The following is a 24,228-nucleotide window of genomic DNA, read 5'->3' as shown; positions in this document are numbered from 1 at the left end:
ATTACATACTAAGAGGAAGGACATAATGTGGAAGGCAGAACAGAATAAATCAAAAGGGCTGCTATGGTTTAATGGTCAAAGAAAAAGGTTTTAATGGAGTTTTGAAGCTGGATAGACTGGGTTCTATCAGAAGAGGCGCCTCAAGCAAAATATTGCAGGACAGCATAAAATTAAGCTACCAGGGTGGCGAAGCACTGTCCAGCAGGTATGCTTCTTCACTGGTGCATGGATAGGAAACATCGGGGTAGATTTATTAAGCTCAGTGAAGTTATAAAGGGTCTGGTTTTTATCACCGGCCAACCAGCTCCTACCTATCATTTTTCAAACCAAGCCTGTAATGTCAGTTAGGAGCTGATTGGCCAGTGATAAAAAAACAGACACTATCACTTCACAGAGCTTAATAGATCTGCCCCATCATCCTTTAGAAAGTTAGATTACAAAACTGATGCTATAATTTACAGTTTATGAAGTACATTTTAACTGTTCGCCATTTATAGATACATACACTTCTGCATTCTTATTTTACATTGGTCAAAGATGTTCTACAGCTTGTTATCTGTCAACTGTCTCAACTGCTCCATTGTTTTCTTCTTTAAACTAAGTGAATGGTGCAAAATGGTTTCCCTTTAGTGCCTATTTGCCTTACGGTGCTAGGTCTGGAGAGTATGGAATTCTGGCCTCATTCTTCTCTGTAAAGATTCTAGAACATTTTTGTAGTAATGTTGATGCACTGTTGCGCCTTCTGGAAACTAGTCTGCCAAACTTAAACTGCTGACGCCTAAGAAAACAATGAACAAGGCTTTGAATTTACATTGGGTGTTTTCCCATTACACGGACTGGCGTATTGTCTCAGGATTGTACTGGAAGACTCATGTTTAATTAAAGTTAGTACCTGTAACTAAAAACGGTGTATCCTCTAGAGATTCGGTATGAAATCCTGACGGTCAAAATCCCGACATATAGAATGTACAGGTGAAACAGTCAACATGACTGTGTCGGGAATAAAGAAGAAAAGTATGTCCTATGTCGGTGCACCAATAAAGATTTTAAAATATAACTTTTATTGTATTTATTTTAAGAACTGCGAGATAAAAAGTACATATAACAACAAAACAAGGGTGGAATGACACTTTAAAAACTAAGGTGGTGGGCAGATGTTTGTAAAGGAACCTGTGAGATGTACTGATTCAACTTTGGAACGGTGTACTCATAAATATTGGTTTAATTTGGACCATAGGATCTGGTAAGTATTTGATACTTAACTCTGTGATCCTCACCAGATATAACAATATGGGCATTCTATCAATATACTGTTAATAAGAAAATGTGAACCAGTCCTCTGAACGACAGTGATAATCTTGAATTATTGATCTTCAATGATCACCATGACGACCCAATGCTCAGGAACCTAGCGTGATAGGACTAGCATGGACACATGATATACCTCCGCTAGGTTACCAAGCCAACGATACACCATCCGGAGTCACGACCAATGGATTACGCACTGTCAGACCGGAGCACACATGCGTCACAGCTGCGCCGGCGCCACTGTGTAAACCTACTAGGTTACTGTGGCAACGACGCGAGACGCACCTCTTAGGTAGAAGCACGTCATGAGCGCACCTGTCTCCACACGCTTTAAACGAGCGTAACCATGGTAAAGATACACAATAGCCAGCACTCGCAGGACACCGTACAGGGGTCCGGCGCACATGAGGCTCCCTATTGGACAATACCTTTCCCGCCAAAGTTAGTGGGGGCACGTCTGACCACTCGCACTGTGATTGGAGCATTACACATTACTATAGGTATATAAACCCTGCTTGCACTCAGACAGGTTGGCCCTGAGGAAGCTAAAATCTGCGAAGCGCGTGCCGGCTAGCGGTGTGCGGGCAGATGTTTGCACCTGTTTGTTATTTTTCTTACTAATGTATTATAGAATTTGTTGAACAGTGTTTTGCCGCTGCAGCCCTTCTAAGGGCGTTCACTGCAGCCAGCTACAGTCCACTTGGAGGCGACTCCATTGGACTAGCACAGTGAATAATTTGGAGGTAGCACCGCATTACCTATGTGGCTCCTGTTTAAGGCATATTATATAGCCTATGGGAGTTCCCTCATTTAGTGGTGCTGCACCCCTATTTTTCAGTGAATCAGAACAGGATTCTCCTGTTGGAGATAGAGTGATTTTCACCCATACGCTGCGACTACTTATAAGTGTATGCCAATCCAGTTTTTCTGATTTTTCACTAGTCATGATATACATCACTCCCTGACTGCCACAAGTGAAGCAACGGCATATAGAGCAATAAAGAGGTTATACCCGCTCTGACTCATACTTACCAGATCCTATGGTCCAAATTAAACCAATATTTATGAGTACATCGTTCCAAAGTTGAATCAGTACATCTCACAGGTTCCTTTACAAACATCTGCCCACCACCTTAGTTTTTAAAGTGTCATTCCACCCTTGTTTTGTTGTTATATGTACTTTTTATCTCGCAGTTCTTAAAATAAATACAATAAAAGTTATATTTTAAAATCTTTATTGGTGCACCGACATAGGACATACTTTTCTTCTTTATTCCTGTCAATTTTTGTGTCCGAGGTAGCACACCCCCTTTTTTTGTGTCATTGACTACTCCAGTCCATATCCTCATTTTGAGGGGGTCCTCCAAATGTATTACTAGTTGTCTTGTGCGACCTACCCCAAACCACCCTGTAACATGACTGTGTCGACAGGTCCACATGGGTTTTTCACTTTTTTTTTTTTTAAGTGAACCGCAGCCCCTCGCTTTGCTCGCTATGCTTCAAGCATGGTTTTATTTTATTCTCCCACCATGCCCTAGTGTAGGCTTTCCCAACCACGGTCCTCAAGGCACACCAACAGTGCAGGTTTTGTAGATATCCAGGCTTGAGCACAGGTGACTAATACCCCTTTTAGACCAAAATGCCGGGTCGCACCCGGCTTTTTGGACCCTGGTTGAAGCCGGGTGCCACCCGGCGTTTAGGGGAATTTACACCGGACGGGCTTAAACGCCCGCACCCCCCTCCCGCCCCTTCCCTTGAAGATGACAGCGCGATGTCATCTTCAAGCGCCGATCGACGCCGCCGTACCCGGAACGCTGCTGGGGGCAGCCCAGCACTAAGGTAAGCTGCTAGGCAGCCCCCAGTCCCCGCGCGCACCGTTCACCTCCCTCCCCCGCTGCTGTCTGCAAAGTATAGCAGACAGCAGCGCCGGCTGTCAGTGTCAGACTGACAATCCGTCCAACCTGCGGACGCTGCGGTCCGCAGGTTGGACGTTCCCCATTCATGTAAATGGGAGCCGGGTCATCCGACCCGGCGTTCCCATTTACACCGCCCTCTACCCAGGTCCTAGCCGTGTTCTACCCAGGTCAGAAGTCCCGTGTAAAGGGACACGGCGTTAGGGATTTACACCGCCGAAGATCCGGGTCTGACCCGGATTTTTCGGCGGTGTAAAAGGGGTATTAATTAGTACCTGAGTGATTCTGATTAAACCATCTGTGCTGAAGCCTGGATATCACTAAAACCTGTACTGTTGGTGTGCCTTGAGGACCGTGGTTGGGAAAGCCTGCCCTAGTGGATGGTAGGGTATGAAATACCGGCTGTCGGCACATGTCAGGTCAAAAAAAAATTTTTTGAAAAAAAAAAAAAACATGTCGACCTCACAACCTGTCGACACAAAGTCATGTTCTGTTTCACCTGTACATTCTATATGTCGGTATTTTGACCTTGTCGGGATTTTATCCTTGTCAGTATTATGACCCATTCGGGATTTTGACTGCATCCCTCCTCTAGAATGTTTCAAAATGTTTATATTCTAATCATATTGTCTTTCTGCGTGGCCGTGAGAAGCCTTTCAACCATCTTAGCCTAAAAGATCTTGAGGCAAAACTTGCCTATTAGTGACTCTTTCAATGATCGCTGCTCTCATTCGAATGCTGAGCCAAGGGTCAATTCAAACTTGTCTCTCAATTTTGGTTCCACATTTTTTATTTTATTTTAATGCACAAGGGCTTCTGGACCCTCTTTGACATCCTCATGACCATCTCTAAATCTTTTGAGCCACTAAAACACATGCGCAAGTGACATACTGTCTGAACCATAAGCCTCAGTTAACCAGAGGAAAGATTCTCTGGACATTTTGTTCAATTTAACAGTAATCAACACATTGCTATACTTTTGAGCTAAAAATTTAAACACATGAAAAAATTCTTAACCTGTTGTCTCAGAATTCAACCCATGCGAGATTTTGTTTTCATTTTAATAAAGTCCTAGGTCAATGATCTGCCCAACCCTATTGAGGTATTCAATGCCACCGGTGAGGGGGTGTCTGCGGCGAAGGTGGCTTGTTTTTGGCGAGGCTCTGCCAAAAAACAAACTAACCTCGCCTTTTAACCCCCTCACCATATTTGATGTTCCAGGGGACTCCTCGCCGTCAGCAAACGCTAATGCAGGGAGCCTTGCCGTTTTGACGGCCAAACTCATTATTTCCACCTTGCTGGAAAAAACCCATTGAAGTGGAAACGGCAAGTGCAGGGGATAAGTTGGGTACTTGTGAGTTATCCGGGCTGCCGATTTTGTCCTTAAGTTTGGTTAACTTAAGGACACCCGACCGACGCCCGCGATTTAGCCCCAAATCGGGGGCATCGCGTCGGTCGTGGCCGTTATAAGGGGCCGCGACGCGATGCCCACGATTTCCCATAGACAGTAATGTTAAAAGACGCAATGGACCCGATTTCCCATAGACAGCAATGTTAAAATAAAATGACAATGTGAAATTGGCCAATATGTTTTAAAAAAAAATGTTTCATGGCCCCCCCCCCACCGTTAACGCCACCCCGCTATTGACGCCAACCCGAAGCGTGGCGAGCGCAGCGGTACGCGTCCTCCGACCTTTTCATGCCCTACTATCCACTAGGGCGTGGAGTGAGAATAGAATAGTGTGGCGAGCGCAGCGAGCCCGAAGCGTGGCGAGCCCCACGAGGGGACGCGGACACCTGTGAAGCCTGCAAGGGCACGCGGATACCTGTGAAGGTGTCCGCGTCCGCTCGCCACACTATTCTATTCTCACTCCACGCCCTAGTGGATACTAGGGCATGAAAAGGTCGGAGGACGCGTACCGCCGCCGCTCGCCACGCTTCGGGTTGGCGTCAATAGCGGGGTGGCGTTAACGGTGGTGGGGGGCCATGAAACATTTTTTTTTTTAAAACATATCCAATGTGAAATGGCCATATTCACATTGTCATTTTATTTTAACATTGCTGTCTATGGGAAATCGAGTCCATCGCGTCTTTTAACATTACTGTCTATGGGAAATCGGGTCCATCGTGTCTTTTAACATTACTGTCTATGGGAAATCGTGGGCATCGCGTCGCGGCTCCTTATAACGGCCACGACCGACGCGATGCCCACGATTTCGGGCGCGATGAAAAAAAAAAATCGGCAGCCTGGATAACTCACAAGTACCATAAGTTGAATACTGACCGGCGTGCTGTGACGGCGCACTAACGGCACTGCTTGCCAAAGAGCATTGAATACAGCCCAAGTAGTACGGTTTGTTTATATACACATGTAGCCTTATTATTTAATAAGGTGTGGATCATTTGGTCAACAGTCAAAATGTCAACACAAGCAAAATGGTTAAATTTTTAGTGTGTCAATGTTAACATGGACACCGCATTAGTGTACTACAGTACATCTACTTGCCATGCTTGAGGCACTATTATATTCTCCCTCTATGCATACTGGGATGGTAAAGTATGAACAAGTTGGTATATATAAAAAAAAGGGATTTTTGTAAGAACTTACCGTTCGAATCCCTTTCTCTGATATGGTCCTGGTGACACAGCTCAACACTGGGATGTAGGAGGGTCCGAAGGAGCCAGGCACCTATCCTAAAGCTTTAGAGGGTAGGCTCCTCCCCTACTGCATCCCTGGACTCTTCAGTTCAATCTTTCAAAGCCACTGGAATACATTAACTCAGTACAAACGCCTGCACATATTATATGCACATTTTATAACAGAAACTGTTAACTTTAACCATTTTAACATGAACATCATGAAACTTCTGGCATACTTACTGAGCGTAAGGGAGGGATCGCTGTGTCACCAGGACCATATCAGAGAAAGGGATTCGAACGGTAAGTTCTTACAAAAATCCCTTTTTCTCTTTCAATGGTCCTGGTGACACAGCTCAACACTGGGACGTTCTAGAGCTGGTCCTTTGGGAGGGTACGCTCAGGTCTGCAGCTCTCAGCACTGCTCGCCCGAATGATGCGTCCTCCGACGCGAACTCATGGAATCTATAGAATTTGGCAAATGTGTGAACAGATGACCAAGTGGCAGCTCTGCAAACCTGCTCAGCTGTGGCCCCATGTCGAACCGCCCAAGAGGTGGCAACTGACCTGGTGGTATGCGCATTAATTCTGGCCGGCACAGGCCTACCCACTTTGGTGTATGCAAAAGCTATCACAGATCGCAACCACCTAGCAATAGTCTGCTTAGAAGCAGGCCAACCAATTTTGTGTACGTCATACAGTACCAATAATGTGTCAGTCTTTCTGACACTCTTCACTCTGTCCACATATATGCGTAAAGCACGCACAACATCCAAAGTTTTCAACTTGTCCCTCTTCTTAGAACCCTCTGGGGGTTGAAACACAGGTAGAACTATCTCCTGATTTAAATGGAAGGCAGAGACTACCTTCGGTAAAAACTGAGGTACTGTTCTCAGAACAGCCCTGTCATCATGAAAAATTAAGAAGGGAGATTTGCATGACAAGGCTCCCAACTCTGACACTCTTTTAGCTGATGCTACTGCTAACAAAAACACTAGTTTCCACGTGAGAAACTTAAAGTCAGCCGACCTTAAAGGTTCAAAAGGTGCCTTCTGAAGGCAATCCAAAACCAGTGACAGATCCCAAGGCGCTACTGGTTGCTTGTAAGGGGGTTTTAGTCTGGATACCCCTTGTAAAAAAGTTTGAATCTCCGGCAAAATGGCTACTCTTTTTTGGAAATAGATGGATAAGGCCGAAATCTGCACCTTCAATGATTGAAGGCTTAGGCCCGATGAAAACCCATCTTGTAAGAATTCCAACATTCTTGCTAACTTGAAGTGAGATGTGTGAACCTTTCTCCTCTCACACCATCTAATGTAAGTCTTCCAGACTCTATAATAATTCGCCGAGGAAACAGCTTTCCTGGCTTTTATCATAGTCTGCACTACTGCGTCAGAAAGCCCTTTCCTTTTCAAAATGGCGGCTTCAATAGCCATGCCGTCAAAATCAATCGATCGGAATCCAGGTGACTGAATGGGCCTTGTTTTAGTAGATCTGGTCTCGGAGGTAGACGCCATGAGTCCACAGACAACCTCTGAAGCCTCGAGTACCAGGACCTCCTTGGCCAATCTGGGGCCACAAGAATCACCGGAACCTTCTGGTCCTGTATCCTTTTCAAAAGTCTCGCTAACATTGGAACCGGAGGGAATGCATAAAGAAGATCTCCCTGCCACTGAGTAGTCATGGCATCCACTGCCTCTGCTAGCGGATCTCTCGTTCTGGCATAAAACCTGGGCACCTGATGGTTGAACCTGGATGCCATCAGGTCCACATCCGGAGTTCAGCACATCACAGTGATCTGGTGAAACACCTGAGGGTGTAAGCTCCATTCTCCTTCCTTGAGCTCCTCCCTGCTCAGGAAGTCTGCTTCTATATTCTCCACTCCTGGAATGAATATAGCCGATACCGCAGGAACATTCTGTTCCGCCCATAGGAAGATTCTGGACACCTCCCACATGGCCAATCTGCTGCGTGTACCTCCCTGGTGATTCAGATACGCCACAGCTGTGGCATTGTCGGTCTGAATCCTCAAAGGGAGGTTCCGTAACCTGTCTCCCGCCAAGGAAATCACTTTCCAGACAGCCCTCAGCTCCAAGATGTTGATTGGTAATGCTGATTCCTCTGCCGTCCACAGGCCCTGCAGCCTGAGATCCAGGACTACTGCCCCCCAGCCCCTGAGACTGGCGTCGGTAGTTACTACCAACCAGTCCCAGGTCTGTAATGACCGACCCCACTGAAGGGAATCTACTTCTGTCCACCATTTCAAGGAGTCTCGAGTGTCCGAAGACAGCACTATCCTCTCCACCTTCATGGTCAGAGTGTTTCCTGACCAAGCTGACAAAATGTTCCATTGGAACACCCGAGAGTGGAACCTGGCAAATTGAAGCGTCTCGAATGACGCCACCATTTTCCCCAGGAGCTTGAGGCACCTCCATACTGACAAGCTCGGAGCTCTGAGAATCTCCTGCACTAGAGTGACCAGATCCCTGGCCTTTACCTCTGGGAGAAAAACCCGATGGAGATGGGTATCCAGTATGACTCCCAAGAATTGAAGCCTCTGTGATGGTACCAACTGAGATTTTTGTAAATTTAAAATCCAGCAGTGAGCCTGCAAAAAACTGATGGCCTCTGCCAAGTGACTCTGAAGCATGGCTGCTGACCCTGCTTTGAACAGGAGATCGTCCAAATAGGGTATTACTGTGATTCCTCTGAGCCTCAGCACCATCACTGACATTATCTTTGTGAATACCCTTGGCGCGGTCGCTAGCCCAAAGGGTAACGCCCGGAATTGTAAATGCAGGTTTCCTATAGCAAACCTCAACAGGGTCTGATGTTCCGGGTGGATGGGAACGTGCAGATATGCGTCCTGGACATCCATGGACGCCAAAAATTCTCCCTGGTCCAGACTCAGGAGTACTGACCTTAAAGACTCCATTTTGAAATGGTCTACCCATAGATGGACATTTAAGGATTTCAAGTTTAGTATTGGTCTGAAAGACCCGTTTGGTTTGGGCACCAGGAACAGCGTGGAGTAAAAGCCTTTCTTCCACTCTGCCCTGGGAACCGGAATAACCACCCCTTTTTCCAAAAGGGAATGAGCCGCTCTCATAAGAGCTGTGCGAAGGAGCGCCTGTTTCGGCACGGGTGTGGGTATGAACCTCTTCGGAGGCAACCCTCTGAAAGGGATTTTGTAACCCTGGGTAATAATCTCTAAGACCCAGGAATCCTGGTCTAGAGAAGCCCATGCGTCCCTGAAATGTGTGAGACGCCCCCCCACCTTTATCACTGTCGGGCCTATCCCCTGACAGTCATGCGGAGGGTTTGTCCTCTCCTTTGGAGGCAGGCTTCTTATGGAAGGAGCCAAACTTGGACTTTTGCCCCTAGAGGCCTGAAATTTTCCCCTGAAGGACTGTCCTCGAAAGGACGCACCACCTCTAGGGGAGGGCCGAAAGGACGGCCTAAAAGCAGAAAATCTGGACGTCTGCTTTGCTGAGGAGGCCGGCAGAAATGTACTTTTGCCGCCCGTGGCCTGTTTTATAATCTCCTCTAATTCAGAACCAAAGAGTACCTTTCCTTTGAAAGCTAATGTTTCCAGAGCCTTCTTGGACTCATTGTCTGCTTCCCAGGCTTTAAGCCAAAGCACTCTCCTGGCATTAATGGAGACTGTGGACACTCTGGTCGCCATTTTAATAGCTTCCTCCTCTGCTTCCACTGCATATTCTGCAGCAGCCTTAATCTTTTCTGCAAGCAGCAACGCACCAGGATCAGCCTGCAGCATGGTGCATAAATCACCAGCCCACTCTATCATGGCCTTAGAGACCCAGGCTGAAGCAATAAGGGGCCGTAAGGTAAACCCCACCCCTTCAAAGATAGCCTTGAGGTTACCCTCCAGCTTTTTATCCACAGAATCTTTGAAAGCTGCACCGCCCTGTACTGGTAACACAGTAGCCTTGGACAAACGTGCCACTGAAGCGTCCACAACTGGGACCTTTTCCCAGAGCTCCGCATGAGACTCTGGCATGGGGTACAGACTAAGGAATCGCTTAGGCATCTGTAGCCTCTTATCAGGAGTTTTCCAAGCCCCTTCTAACAATTCCTGTAACCCCTCATCTGAAGGAAAAGTAACAGCCTCCTTCCGCTGTCGCTTAAAAACACCTTTCACAGGAGTCTTATCCTCCACAGACAGCTTTAAAGCCTGCTTCACAGCTACAATGAGATCCTCTATACCAGCAGCAGAGGTCTCTTCCAAATCATCACCCTGATCCCAAGGGATGTCAGTATATTCTCCCTCCTCCTCATCTACCACAGTAGGCATAGCATAAGACCTTCTAGGGGTCCCTGCAACATCATCCATTCTGTCCAGCATTTCACTGAACCTGTTAATCCCTTTAGCAGTATCCTGCATCACCTGAATCAGCGTAGGATCTGCCTGGGTAAGAGGTAAGGAGCCAGACGACTGCTGAGATGATGGCATAGGTCTCTGTGATTCTACCAGCCCATCACTCTGCCTGTCCAGAAGCTGCACCAAAGCGTTTACTGACCTGCCTAGGGCCCTGGCCCACGCAGGTTCCATCTGCTCTGCCCTATGGGCTTCACTGCCCATGGGTCTCACATCAGCGCAAGTAATACATAAGCCCCCCTTGGCCATCTGCTCAGGGACAAACTTTTGTGTGCAAACATTGCACGCGCTCAGTGCACTAAGGGCTCCCTCCCCCAAAACCACAGCCTGATGCTCAGACATGATGCAAGTGATAAATGTATATCTATCAGTATACACAGTGCAAACAATGTACAAGCGTTTATACAGAGGCAATGCACCCAGTCACTTAGCTGTCTGTTGGTTTCAACTGCGGGGAAGCGATGCCCAGGAAATCCAAGTCACTCTGCCAGGATCAGTAAGCCCGCTCAGCTCCGCTGCAAGCGTTCTGAAAGGCGCCAAAGTCAGAGTGAAGGAAGAGACCACAAGTCCCTGCTGCTGCGGGGTCCGTGACCTTTTGGAGCCAACCACCCCCAGCCAGCCGCTCCTTAGTTAGGATTTCCTAGTTCCAGTGTCTCCCCCTCGACTGGGGATCACTTGGAACATGCCTGTCACAACGCTGCTGTCCTCTCATATAGGAGCTCAGCGTGTAAGCTCCGCATAAAATGGCCGCCACCATCACGGAGCGCCTGTCCCCCATGATCCCCACCTAAATGTGGAGCCGGTTTCAGGATACTCCGGAGCCCAGGCAGCCTCTTAGAAGAGGCTGTAAGCGCTGCACAGGGAGACCAGACAGCGTCTCCCCTGTGCACAGTGAGCTGACAGGACGAGCTTCTGTCAGCTCCTGCTGCGCTAGCAGTGTGAGGATTCACTATGAGAATCCTCACACTGTGCCTACCTAGCTAGGGTAAAAGTTAATAAAACAATAAAAATTCCCTAACTACTCTAATTCTTCGGCTGCTCCTGCAGCCCTTTAGAATAGCACCCACTCCAGTGGGCACCTAACACGAACTGGAGAGTCCAGGGATGCAGTAGGGGAGGAGCCTACCCTCTAAAGCTTTAGGATAGGTGCCTGGCTCCTTCGGACCCTCCTACATCCCAGTGTTGAGCTGTGTCACCAGGACCATTGAAAGAGAAAAATAAAAAATAAAAACCACCACCACCACACACACACACAACATGAAAGACAGGTCGACCTTTTTCCATGTCAACCTTTTGCTTGTGACACCCCACACACAGCCAGCAGGCAAAATACTGGAGCAGGCCCCCTGGCCTAATCACCCACCAACCCTTTAATACGGGACACTAATGAATTACAAAGGTTCTGTGGTTGGCTGAGCTCAAGTCTCCATATCACCTGCTTTAAATCAGCCACAGACAGAACCAGGCTAAAGTGTCGCTTATTAAAGGGATCATATGGCAACCCGAAACCATTGGCACAGTGCATGGTGTGACAGGTAGGGGAGGGGGATGCAGAGGACGGATCCCTTGGGACGGGTTCCCCAGTCTTCGCCGTCGATCACCCGCCCTCTTCCCGTGAACAGCCGAAGACATAGCCGAGTAACTATAAGCCGGGGGGCGCGGTAATGACCGAGATACAGGAGTATGGAGGGGGGACAGGCCCACCGGGCACCTGCCGCTCACCTATCGCCCCGCTTCACCGCTCACCAGTCATGTGCAGCTTGGCGCTCCCCCATACACGGCTGCTGTCATTATCATTGCGGCCTGTCCCACCTCGGCCCGCACCGCCGTTACCCTCCCGTCTTTGGTTTAGGTCGGAACCAGTTCCGGTTCTGTCATGGCGACGCCCGATGACGTCAGAACGGCAACACTTACCAGTCGCTGATTGGACGGGGCGAACTAGCCCACGGGAGAGATGAGAACCGCCCGCCGTATTCTCTGGTGTAGATGAGCAATCCTGCACATTGCGCTAAATACAGTAACGACACCGGCGCGGTTATTAGCGCTTCATCCTCACCCGACACCAGATCTATTCTCCGACATCCTGGCCGCCTGCCATGCACCGTGGCTCCGGCCAGCCCGCCGCTCTCTCACGACACCCTCCCCACAGCGTGCCATGTGCACTCTTCTCAGGCCACGCAGCGCTTCCTGCAGTTTGGATGTGTGCGGCACTTGTGCGCGGAGTGCCCCCGGCACCGCAGCCTCAAACTGCACAGACTGCGGTTCTGCTGGGTGTCTGCACGCCGCCCGCTCCAGACTCCAATAACCCAAGATTCCTGCTCATTTTTCCCGACGTCTGCTCCGGTCCCGATCACCTTGCGACTGGCTCCGCCCTACAGCTGTTCTCCAATCCGCTGCCTGCGCGGGCGGGGCAGACACACTATGGAGCCTCTAGACGGAGCATTACGGTACTGGTCCATGGAGGCTGCTGCATGATGGATGGGATGCAGAGGACTCAGGAGCAGCTGGTAGAGGGCGAGTGAGCGGCGGAACTGAGCTAGGCGTACAGAACGCAGGGGGATGTAGGGTGAAAGCTGTGGTCAGGAGCCGGTGCAGCAGAGTCTGTGCAGGAAGGTAAGAGGAGCTGACGGGGAAAACTGTACTTGAGGAAAAGCCACTGACTGCTACACATATCACTTCAGCTGGGATCCCTGCACTGACCATGAGATGCTGCTGTGTGCCCTAAAGAGTGTGTACCCACATGCAGGTAGTAGCCCCACAGTCTAATGTCCCTTGCCAGGTGGTAGAGTGGGATGTCTCGCCCCTCTCGGCCCCCCTCAGGGGACATCCCTAGGAATCTGAGCTATATTGCTGGTCTATATGAGCGAGCCTATTACCGCACAGCCAGGCCCAGCATAGAGGAGCATGAGGAGGAAGAGGAAGTGAAGGCCCCAGCTTCTCACCGGAGGTGGCGCTCACGGTCTGCTCCAGCATTGCGTGTTTCCCGGGGAGAGCCGCGCCACCGTAGTCCGGAGACCAGGAAGAGAGTGCGCTTTGCTGATGCCTTGGGGTTGGAGTTGGAGTCTGTACGCCACTTCAGACGTGAGGACATGCCCTGCATCCCCCAGCATGTCACCCACCGACTGCAAAAGGAGCTGATGTCACAGCTTATAGGATCTTGCAGCGCCAAAGACTATGCGGTATGTTGTGGCATTTATTTCCCATACTTTTTTTTTCTCATTGCTGAACATACAGTGAAGCTAGGCTAATATATACATTTTAGGGCTTCTAAGTCTTATTTGTAAGGATGCACAAACAGAGCCGGCACTAACCAATTTAATGCCCTAAGCAAGACATTGCTAGTTCTGTCTGACCAATTACCCAGCAAACATCACAGCAGCAGACAACAACACCCTCATCCATAGTAATTGTCATGCACAATGCTCTAATTAGACTTTTTCATACAGTGGCACATGAGCACTAACACCTCCACCTCACCCCCCTCCCATATTGTAAGCAGGGACAGCACATGCAGGAGGTGTAAGCCCCCAAAAAATGGTTGTGGTCCTGCTGGGAAGGAGCATGAATGCACAATAGTACCCACTATCCAAATAATGCTACACAGTGGTGCAATGTTATAGACATCACATCATGTTACACCACTCAGTACTGTCCCTTATTCATATTACACCATACAGTGATACCCATTTACCTTATACATGTTACTGCCCCTTATCCACATTACACCTCACTGAATTGTCATTACACCACACCGCTCCTTATTCACATTAATCTACACAGTTGATCCCTTTATACATGTTACACCACACAGTAGTGCCTTTTATAAATAATACGCCTACAGTGGTGCACCTTATATACATAATACCACACAGTAGTAGCATCCCTTATACACATAATGCAACATAGTAATGTCCCTTACGCAGGGCAGACTGGGATTAAAAATATGCCCTAGAATTTAATCACACAGGCCCATGTCATCATAACCATATGGCTCTTGACATAAACTGCTCCCCTTACTATTCCTGACTCCTTCTACTGATTAGTAATTGCTCTTTCAAATATAATATTAGAACAAAATAGATCAATCTCTATATTAAAATATCCGTGCCATAGACAGCCATTTGGTATTTACTTGATTCTGTAAAATAAAGCTGGAACTAAAGTTATGTAGGCCAATCATACAGAAAATGGAAGGCATATTCTCAATTCACCAAGCCCTAGCTTAGCAGTTGTAGAGAATTTGATTTTGTTCACTGTAGGAATTTATTTAGGGCAGGGGTGCTGAACACAGAGCAGGACGCATCAAGGTGCACCAAAGCAGAGACATAATTACACATTTTGTACCTGTTCACATCGGTGCCCTCTCTATACTTTAGGTAGGGAGAGAGCACACAGGAAAAAAGGGTATCGTCTGGCTGGGTAGATGGATGACAACACAATAGTACCCTTAATTCAAATTACACCACACAGTTGTGCCCCTTATTCACACGCCACTCAGCAAAGGCAAAACTACCTCATTAGATGCTACAGTGTGTGCTGTCAGGTGATTATTGAAGGGGGGAGTGCTGCAAGGTGATTATTGAAAGGCGGTGCTGTGAGAGGTAGGCATCTGTACCGTATTGGGTGTTTCCTAATTGTTGATAGTTGCATAGAGTCCCCAAGCTTCAGGGTCCCCAAAATGTAACAGGGTCCCAAAAAATGTATGTCCACCACTGATCTTGACTCACACTTCTTGTGTTGTGACTGTTTTGCAAAATAATGTACTGTTGAATTTAAGTAATCATTTTTGCTACTGGACAACAAAATGTCACATGTTCCCGATATTTAGGTTTGCAAAAAAAAATCACTAAAATTCTTGTTTTGTAATTACATATTTAGCAGGTTCACGAAGTGTGATTTACTGGATAACTCCATATCCATGATCGGTAATATACTCTGTATTTTCTTCTTGTCATTAGGAAAAAGTAGCTATGTGCACTCCCCACTTCCTGCCTGGAATGCTTCTTCTTCATGTGTAGTATTACTGTAGGAGTCCACATAGTCCTGTCTAACTGCATTATTATTTTCCAGGTCTGGTGTGAAGCCCGGCATGCCATATCCCCCTCTTGGATAGTAGAGCCTGGAACCTGGGAGAAGCAAACTTGGGAGCGCAGTGCCTGGGATCAGCAAACATGGGATCAGCGTGTTTGCCTACAGAGCATGCGTTGTGAAAGCTGCTTCTTGTGGGGGTCTGTGAGAGTTCTGGATCTGGCTTATGAGAAAAGAGTAACTGTACGATATTCTTTAGATGGCTGGCTTTCTTATGAGGAAACACATGCCCTGTATGCTGCTCGTCTGTGCCATGGGGGGTCTGGGCACCCTGGCACAGATCTCTTCACTTTCCGTCTTCCTTTACCACCACAGGACCAATCACAGGCTTTATCGCTGCAATTTGCCATCCGCTATGAAGTAGGGGAAGAGGAATTCTGGGACAACAACAAGGGCAGAAACTACAGCCTGAGTCGCCCTGCAGCTGGGCCTTCCCAATCTCAGTATACTGAAAATGGATGGATTCATTTCATGTAATGCAGGGGTGGGCCTGTCCTTACTAAGTAATACCAAATAATAGAGACCAAATAATCACTGTCAGGAAGCAGTAGGAGCTAGGCATTTATATCCATTTGAATGGATAATCAGGGCTATGTGTTGTGAAATCTTTGTAGATTGGGCTTACTCTGCCTGTTGCCTTATTATTTGCCCCTCCGCGTTTGTCCCATCCTCTGTCTCCGGGCCTGATTCAGAGATATGTACGCAAATGCCTTAACAGCTGCGATACCATACACAAGGACTATGAGAAAGTATGCAAATGTTACATATGCTGGGATTTGTATTAAGGTGCCCCCTGGAGGTACCTGGGACCTGCCTCTTGTATATGAATACACAATGAAATGCACACAGTCTGTAATCCACTTTCTGAGTAGCCCTGCTCACGTCAGCATGGTTGCAGGAAGTAGATGTGGTGCTGTAGTAACTGCATATGGGATTGCAGTCCCAAGTTGTGACACCCCCTGAAATGGTCGCAACACTGCTGTGATTATGTCCCCACTCCTCCTCATTGTTAGTCACTTTGCAAATCAATCCTCCTTGTTACCCTTGTCATAAGACCATTGCGCACACATTCACATTAGCAAGAAATTGCATACAAAATCGACATTGCATCCCCATCTCTGAATCAGGACTTCTATTCCCTTTCTGTGTGTTACGTGTCTGTCACTATCTTTGTGTGTGTCCTGTGTGTAAACCTCTCTGTAAAAGCGCTGCAGGAAATGTGTGCGCTACATAAATAACAAAATGTGGAACTGTCTCCGTCTCCCCATGGGGGCTCTCTTTCCACCCTTTGTATGTATGTCTCCCATTGTTCCCAAATTCCACCTGTTTGCCCTCGTTTTTATCTTAGCTGCTCTGACGACCCTCTGTATGTTGTTCTTTACCTTTTCCTCTTCAGACTTTTCTTACCCTAATGGTCAGTGTGATAGTCAAAGCCAAATCTGATAGCTGCCATTCAGAAGCTTCATGCACAGAAAGCACAAATGTGACCACCACCACATAGCTGACAACAACAATGAAGTTAAGCACAATTTTTACATGTAATCATTTTTGCTCTCAATAGGAAACATTTCGCATAATGGCGCCAAAAACCAGAGACTCTGTGGCGCTGTGATTTGGGCACGACTTGCTTATTTAATAAGGGTAAATAACATCAGGCAACTCAGCCACCAGTTTAATATTTGCTTTCATTAGTTTAACTTGTAGCAGACATGTCACAATTGCTATGGTTGTTGAGAACTGATCAGCATGTTGCTTTATCCTCCTCATCTTCCATCCTATGTCTTCACTGCCAAGAAAGTGAAAGAAGACAGCCATCCAGAAGTTAGCAGATGCATTTCTTTTGCTAGATGACTGGACACAGTGACACCACATTTCAATAGAGTTTTTGCAAATTCAACTTATTTACACTCACAATTGGTTACATACTTTTGCACTTCTTATTATAACCATTTGCATTGCTTGCATAGTAAACTTTTGCTGTTCGGCATCAATAAAACTTCAAATTCTCTGTAATACAGCAGAAACGCCTCAATCTGTTTCATGTCTGAAATAAAAAGTTAAGAGACACATAAAAGCATAATATATGAAACGGCAACAAGAATGTGCCTATCAGTAGAAGAGATGGATTCACAAAACAATCCAATCACAAGTGATTTGCTAGTCTGGTGATTGTCATAATCATAATTCAGTATTTGTCCTGCTGTGGACTGCAAGTGATACAACTTTCTCATTCATATATGCATTTGTTTCATGTTCTGCAGCTGTTCTTGCTGTACACTACTTACATTAGAATACACCTAGTAGTTTTCATAAGTTCCTATATGTGTCCACTCCACTTCTTAAAAAAAATATGTTCACGAGTGCCGCATATCCCATGAATTTTGCTCTTCATTGCCATAGCCTGTAGATTTTGTTCTTGAGTGACACATGTCCCATATATTTGACCCAAAAGTAATTTATATTCTGACAAAGAAAGAAAACTGACAAATTTGACAAAAAAAGTGGTTTCTAAACAATTAAAGCCCAGTTTGTTATTAAATAAATTCATTATAAATAATTTAAACCATACAAAATTGTATCTGTAGCTGCACCCCCCAATTTCAGATTGTCTGTCCGTACACTTCCTGAAGCATAATGGTAGATGTGACCATAATGCTGCTGTGCATTGCTTGCTCAAACATACACTCCAGTATGGTGCACATAAAATGTTTAAAAGGTATGTCCAACGTTGGCCCTCCAGATGTTGTGAAACTACACATCCCAGCATGCTTTACAATAGTTTTAGCATTCTCTAATAGCAAAACTGTGGCAAAGCATGCTGGGATGTGTAGTTTCACAACATCTGGAGGGCCAACGTTGGACATGCCTGGTTTAGAATAACTTGTGCCTTGTTAACATTCTTAAGACTAATGGAATTGATGCTGATCCGAAAGAAATGTTTAAGTGTAAGCAGTGTCTTAAAGAGAGAGGCCTGTGATGGGACATATGCAGTAGCTGACCAATCATGTGCTACTCTCTTCAGCTGCCAAGGGTTACGTCTTTTAACCTGCATTCAGGCAAAAGGTTTTCTAATCTCTGTTAAAAGCTAAATAGTACATTATAGGTCATGCGCACACATACTGATCACATTTATCCTGTTTTCTTACTAATCATTTAAAAAAAATGCCTGACATTTATTATGTGTCCATGTTAACAAAATCTGTTTATAGTATTTGTTGAATGGATATGATGAGACCATTTACTTAGCTGCCTGATGTTATAGAGTAGCTTGGCGTTTTTTTAATGTTATCTGTAATTTACGTAGGTTTTGCTATTATGAAAGCAAATAAATTATTTTGGTTGGAAGGGATGATTGTAGTTAAATTATGAATTATTAATGCACATGATGTCAGTATATGAAGGACTACATTATCTGTGATTTCTAACTGTTGTGGGTGGTATGGACTGTTATGTTGTGGAATCGTGAGAACAGTGTAATGCTTATATACTAATCCAGTGGATATAGCACCTTAATGATTACCTCTGTATGAAACATCATATATTCTCAGGGAATCTAAGGGCTATCATTGGCCTATGGGCTGCCATTTTGACTACTAAAAATTAGTGTATAGATCATGGAAGAGATATTATTTTGCCATAGGATTGCTCATATGGATAGTAGCATGTATTATGTGGAGGAAGTAGAATGTAGTTATTTGTATAATGAAAAACACAAGGGGGGGGGGGAATGAAATAGGGTGAGAGTTTTGTTTTAAAGAAGCAATCATTTACACTGCAAAACCAGTTTGATTTTGCAGTGGAAATGATTGCTGCTTTAAAAAAAAAACCTGGATTTTTTTATCAAATCTCTCACTTTCTGATTCTCTCACCCTATTACATTTCCCCTCGGTGTAATGAATGAGTGTATTAAATATTGTGTAACAAGGTTGGTATTAAAAAGTGTATTAGTGATTCTTACAGTTAAGGAGAGCATGGTATTATTTCATACAAACAAGGACAAGTGTAATGTAGTAGTGGTTGATATTGTATACATTGAAAAAAGTGAGGTGTCGTTTGTTGGGGGTTAGCAGGGCTTACTTTATATAAATGAGTGGCCTGTACAATGATGAAGGCATTATAGAATGTGCTGATTTATACACTGACAAGTTTGCTTTCTTGTAGTTCTTATAAAATCCAGAGATCACAGTGCCTTGAGTTGGCTTCGGTATGAAATACCGATGGTCAAATTCCCGACTGTCATAATACCGACAACCATTGACCGACAGTCAAAATACCGACATATATACACACACACACACACACACACACACACACACACACACACACACAGGTCAAAAAGTATACACAAGTTATTCATACTTTGTTTGTCTGTATGCTGACATAGGTCAACATAAAACCCGTATGAGTGTACTGCGTCCACTCGCATGGCTCGCTGCACTCGCCATGCGTCGGGCACAGTGGCTCGCTGCGCTCGGCACACTATATTTTATTCTCCCTCCATGCCCTAGTGCAGGGCTGGGCAACACCGGCCCTCCAGATGTTAGTGAACTACACATCCCAGGATGCTTTGCATCAGTTTCAGCATGGCCACATAGAAAAACTAATGCAAAGCATCCTGGGATGTGTAGTTCACTAACATCTGGAGGGCCGGTGTTGCCCAGCCCTGCCCTAGTGGATGGTAGGGCATAAAATTCCGCCTGTCGGCACATGTCGGTGCGACATGGACAGTCAAACGTAGTACCGCGTCCTCTCGCATGGCTCACTACACTCGCCATGCTTCGGGCACGGTGCCTCGCTGCGCTCTGCACAGTATTATATTCTCCCTCCATGTCGACTGGGATGGTAAAGTATGCACAAGTTCAATTTCGGTATTTTGACCGCGTCGGTATTTTAAATGTCGGTATTTTGACCTTGTCTGTATTTTGACCGTCGGTCAATGGTTGTTGGTATTTTGACCGTCGGGATTTTGATTGTAGGTACATTTACTGAATCCCCTTGAGTTAATATAATAATGAGAATAGCAAGCAATGTACTAGTAATTTATGAAATGATTGCTACAAATTCATCCAGTATCTGTATTAAAGGCTCATACACAAAATTGGGTAAGGTGTAATGTACTTTATAAAATGATTGTGCCATAATACACTACAGGAGAGATTTACTAAGATGTGAATTCTAATTCATACGGGATTTTGCTGTGGGGAACCAATCAAAATCGACTTATTTATTTAGGACCTTCTACAAGATAATAGATGGTATCTGATTGGTTTCTCATAGCAACGTCCCATATGAAATTGAATTCACATCTTGGTAATTTTCCCCCTACTTGTCCAATATTGTCATAAACTAATGAATTATTGTATTCGACAAGGGGACAGGGGACAAGGTATTACATGATGTTAAAACTGTGTCTGTTTTTCCCCACCTCAGAGGCCTTCTAGTTGCCTTATCTTTTACTCATGCTACTATCTGTTACATATAGTCTTGCCTTAGCCATGTGTGTAACCAAGGAATGAAATATTAATAAATACAGCTACTTCTGAAATTGTGAACTTGTGTTTTCTTCATTTGCATACATTTTATTGGATGTGTAGTATCTTATCCACTAGGCAAATGTATATACCATGCACATATAAACATCCAACACATTTCTAAGCAGTATACATATTTCATTCTGCACCATAAAGCTTTTTTATTTGTACATGTTGGTTTGTATTATAGCTGAGAGCTAGTGTGCAGTAATCAATTGTAGTTCTACCAAACAGCCAAACAAGTCTTTAAGCCAGACATACATAACGTTACACTGGTATTACAGAATAAATCCAAAATATACATTGCAGGATACTTTCCGTGTGATGGCAGTTGGGAAAGTAATCAACAAAGATGTTTCAGCATTTCGCCCATCACTTCAAGGAGAATTATCAAGAAGCTATATATTTCAGGAAGGAATGTAAAAGACTTAAATACTTTTTTGACATGCCTACATGGGGTAAAAGCATACCTTCCAAATTAGGGGGTTATTCTAATTTACACTTTTGCAGGGGAGCGATGCTGAGCGTCTGCGCTTGGCCCCAGCCCTTCTGTCTCCAGAGCACTAGGCAGGGGAACTGTGGGACACTGCTAAACCTGGGTGGGATGTGGGACTGCCCCCAAAAAAGGGGACAGTCTTGCAAAAATTTGAAACAGTTGGGAGGTATGATAAAAGGTTCTAAAAAATAAAAGAGGTGATGTTGCCTATAAAAAACAATTAGATTCTGTCTATCATTTGCTAGGATGTAATAGAGAAAACTGCATAATTTGATCGGTTGCTATGTGCAACATCACCTCTTCCCATTTTGAGAACCGTTATTAAATTTTCCCCTATATGCTTCTAAACCAAGGGGGGTTTATTCAAAGTGCTAAGGGGCAGTCATAAACCCATAAACCAGACAGAAAAAGACCAGTAGCAAATTGGAGACAGCGCTAGTAGTGCTGCAATAGAACTACATACAGATAATGGTAGATGCTCAATTAGTTCAGTAACATTACCCAGGTGCATGAGGGAGGGGTTAATACTGGATAAGTAAAACAAGACATTTTTCCCCTCAACACACTGAGTAATGTTAGTAACCAATCTTGAACACTACATGATAATAGAAATCAGAGATATTGGTTACATATACCTGCGCAGGTGTATGCTATGCCCCCAAGCCGCGTCAAGGCTTCTCTGTATATTGAGGGTCCCTAGCGCTATATTTAGGTGCAGGGTGCGGCACCCCAAAAACTATCATAAGCTGGGAAGCCCAGTGCGGCATGCCAGTGAGATAATAAGTGTTAATAATTAGTGATAAGAAGCCGAAGCTATATATCTCTTTATAGAGAAAAATGAAATGTAATTAAAATAGGAGAGAGAAAGTGTTAGTGAGGGAAACGTGTTAATAGAATGTAAGGGCATGCTGCACTAAAGCCACCCAGCCCATCCAGTCCAGGAGCACCGCACCCCACACCACCGTTACCCTAAATTGGGTCTACGATTAACCAGCAAGAAGCCACATGATAATGGCTCCTTACTTGATATATCCAAACTAAGAGCTACCTACCTTGGAGCAACCCCAGACTACTCCAAGTGGCATATCAGGACCCACATCTCCTCCTAATATGGGCTCCCTTCTGCCTCTAACAACATACATACAGATAGTGGTAGATGCTCAATTAGCATTAGCAGACAAACAACAAAAAAGTAATAAAAAAAAAAACAAGGAAAAATATATATAAATGAATAAATAATCACACAAAACTCCTTACAATAGGATTCAGCTAATAACCGGCCAGTCAGCTGTACATAAAAACAAAAACAATACTATAACACAATGATTAAGAACAAATGCTTAGGTCCAGATAAAATTGATCCTTCCAAACTTCACTGAATTATGAATAATTGTTACCTTTCTTTTTTGGCATGTGCCAAATAACATGCATGAAAAATCTTATGTTTTCCACCAATTTAATAAATGTTATTTTTACCCCCAAATGTGTGGTTATTGCTGAATGTAAAAGTGACATGTAAAATTATATTATTGGTAGCAATTTCTGACCATTGCTTGCAGTGTAAATGTGGGTAAAATAGCAAACTTGCAGTGGTGTTTTAGCTTATATTTGTGTATTTAGTAATGCTCCATTTAGGCAGCAATGCTTCCAATTGAAGCAATGAAAAGAGTGTCATTAATGACTAATGAGGAGAGGAGTGGATTGTATTGTGTTCAGCTGACAGTGTTTCAGGTGCGGGCGTACTAATTGGGCGAACCGAATGCCTAGCACAAGAACAAGTGGTCTCCGCAAAGTGAAACTTGCTTATGAAGACCGCATATTTCATGCGTGTTGGTTCGTTTGCAGTCGGTGTGCTGTCCGAATGCACGCCTACCACAGTTAGTGCACTCCCTCGTGTACGCCCATATTTACGCCCAGTTTTTCCCACTTTGAAACCACGCCCTTGTGTAAGTCCGATTGACGCCCAAAAACGCCCATATTTCCCGATTCAATTCGGTGGACATTTCTGTACGGATTTAGTGAGAACGAGTACGGAGACCATGCGTGGCACATGCGCATAGCGTTGCCTACGCATGCGCAGACGGCTGAAAAGCGCACTCCGAAAGAATTTGAAACGGACCGCATCGACCAGAATAAGGCCCTAATTGTAGTTGACAAAAACACATGAAAAACGTAGATCTTTTTGTGTGTTCACCTTTGGCTTGTGTAGACCTTTTACCCAGTGTCGACCATGTGCATGTCAACCTTTGGGGTCGAGCTGCTGACTGTCGACCTAGACATTGTCTGTGATCTATACCCCCCACGTGTGTGGAGCCCCCGGTTTTGATCAGCCATTCCTGTCCCTTCTCTCAGGTTTTACTTTGTGCATTATTTGCATGGTTATAATTTGTTGTATTTATCAGAGACTGAGCACAGCCTGGTGAAAACAAGTTCCAGGCAGTGGCCATCCTCATGAGTAGAGGACACGGACCACTGGGAGAGGCCGAGAGAGGAGGTTAGAGAGAGGAGTTTGGAAGCCTGTAGAGATTGTGGACTGTCAATAGCAATATTGAAGTCACCCAGGATGATGGTGGAGATGTCGGATGATTAGAACTTAAGTGGGGGATATACCTATATAAAGATATACCTGGAACTTTGCCTATATAAGATCATCTATTTACAGCCAATTTACTCATCTGCTGTCAGAAATAGAGATTTTTTGGTACTTGTTTCCTAGCACGGTGCCCATCGTGGGTGATCGCAAACCTTAACTAAAGGTATGCGATGGACGCGACCGACGCGATTTTAGGGCTATTTTTAGCCTTTTTCCCGACAATTAAAAAATCGCGTCCATCGCATGCCTTAAGTTAAGGCATG

The 24,228-nt window shown here is 45.2% G+C and overlaps 2 protein-coding genes across 3 annotated transcripts in view; one reads left to right on the top strand and one right to left on the bottom strand.

The window, feature by feature from the left end:
• LOC146080782 (polyadenylate-binding protein 2) overlaps positions 1-12,573 on the bottom strand; it is a 74,734-nt gene extending 62,161 nt beyond the window's left edge. The window contains exon 1 of one of the 2 annotated variants that reach the window (XM_083188451.1): positions 12,172-12,573. The gene's annotated coding sequence lies outside the window, so the exon portion shown is untranslated. The other variant, XM_083188445.1, reaches the window with a different exon arrangement.
• PPP1R3E (protein phosphatase 1 regulatory subunit 3E) lies at positions 11,968-19,900 on the top strand. Its single transcript, XM_083188461.1, has 2 exons — positions 11,968-13,436; positions 15,328-19,900. The coding sequence occupies exons 1-2, from the start codon at positions 13,050-13,052 to the stop codon at positions 15,820-15,822; spliced, it is 882 nt and encodes a 293-aa protein (XP_083044587.1). The 5' UTR covers positions 11,968-13,049; the 3' UTR covers positions 15,823-19,900.
• Positions 19,901-24,228: the final 4,328 nt, after the last annotated feature.

The sequence above is a fragment of the Crinia signifera genome, chromosome 1, assembly GCF_055691185.1.
Source record: "Crinia signifera chromosome 1, ASM5569118v1, whole genome shotgun sequence".
Taxonomy (NCBI): Eukaryota; Metazoa; Chordata; class Amphibia; order Anura; family Myobatrachidae; genus Crinia; species Crinia signifera.
This window is presented reverse-complemented; position numbering and strand designations above follow the sequence as displayed.

Coding starts and splice junctions, on each gene's coding strand:
- PPP1R3E (XM_083188461.1), top strand. CDS start 13,050: ATGTCTCGCCCCTCTCGGCCCCCCTCAGGGGACATCCCTAGGAATCTG. Junction 13,437..15,327: donor GCAGCGCCAAAGACTATGCG/GTATGTTGTGGC, acceptor ATTATTTTCCAG/GTCTGGTGTGAAGCCCGGCA.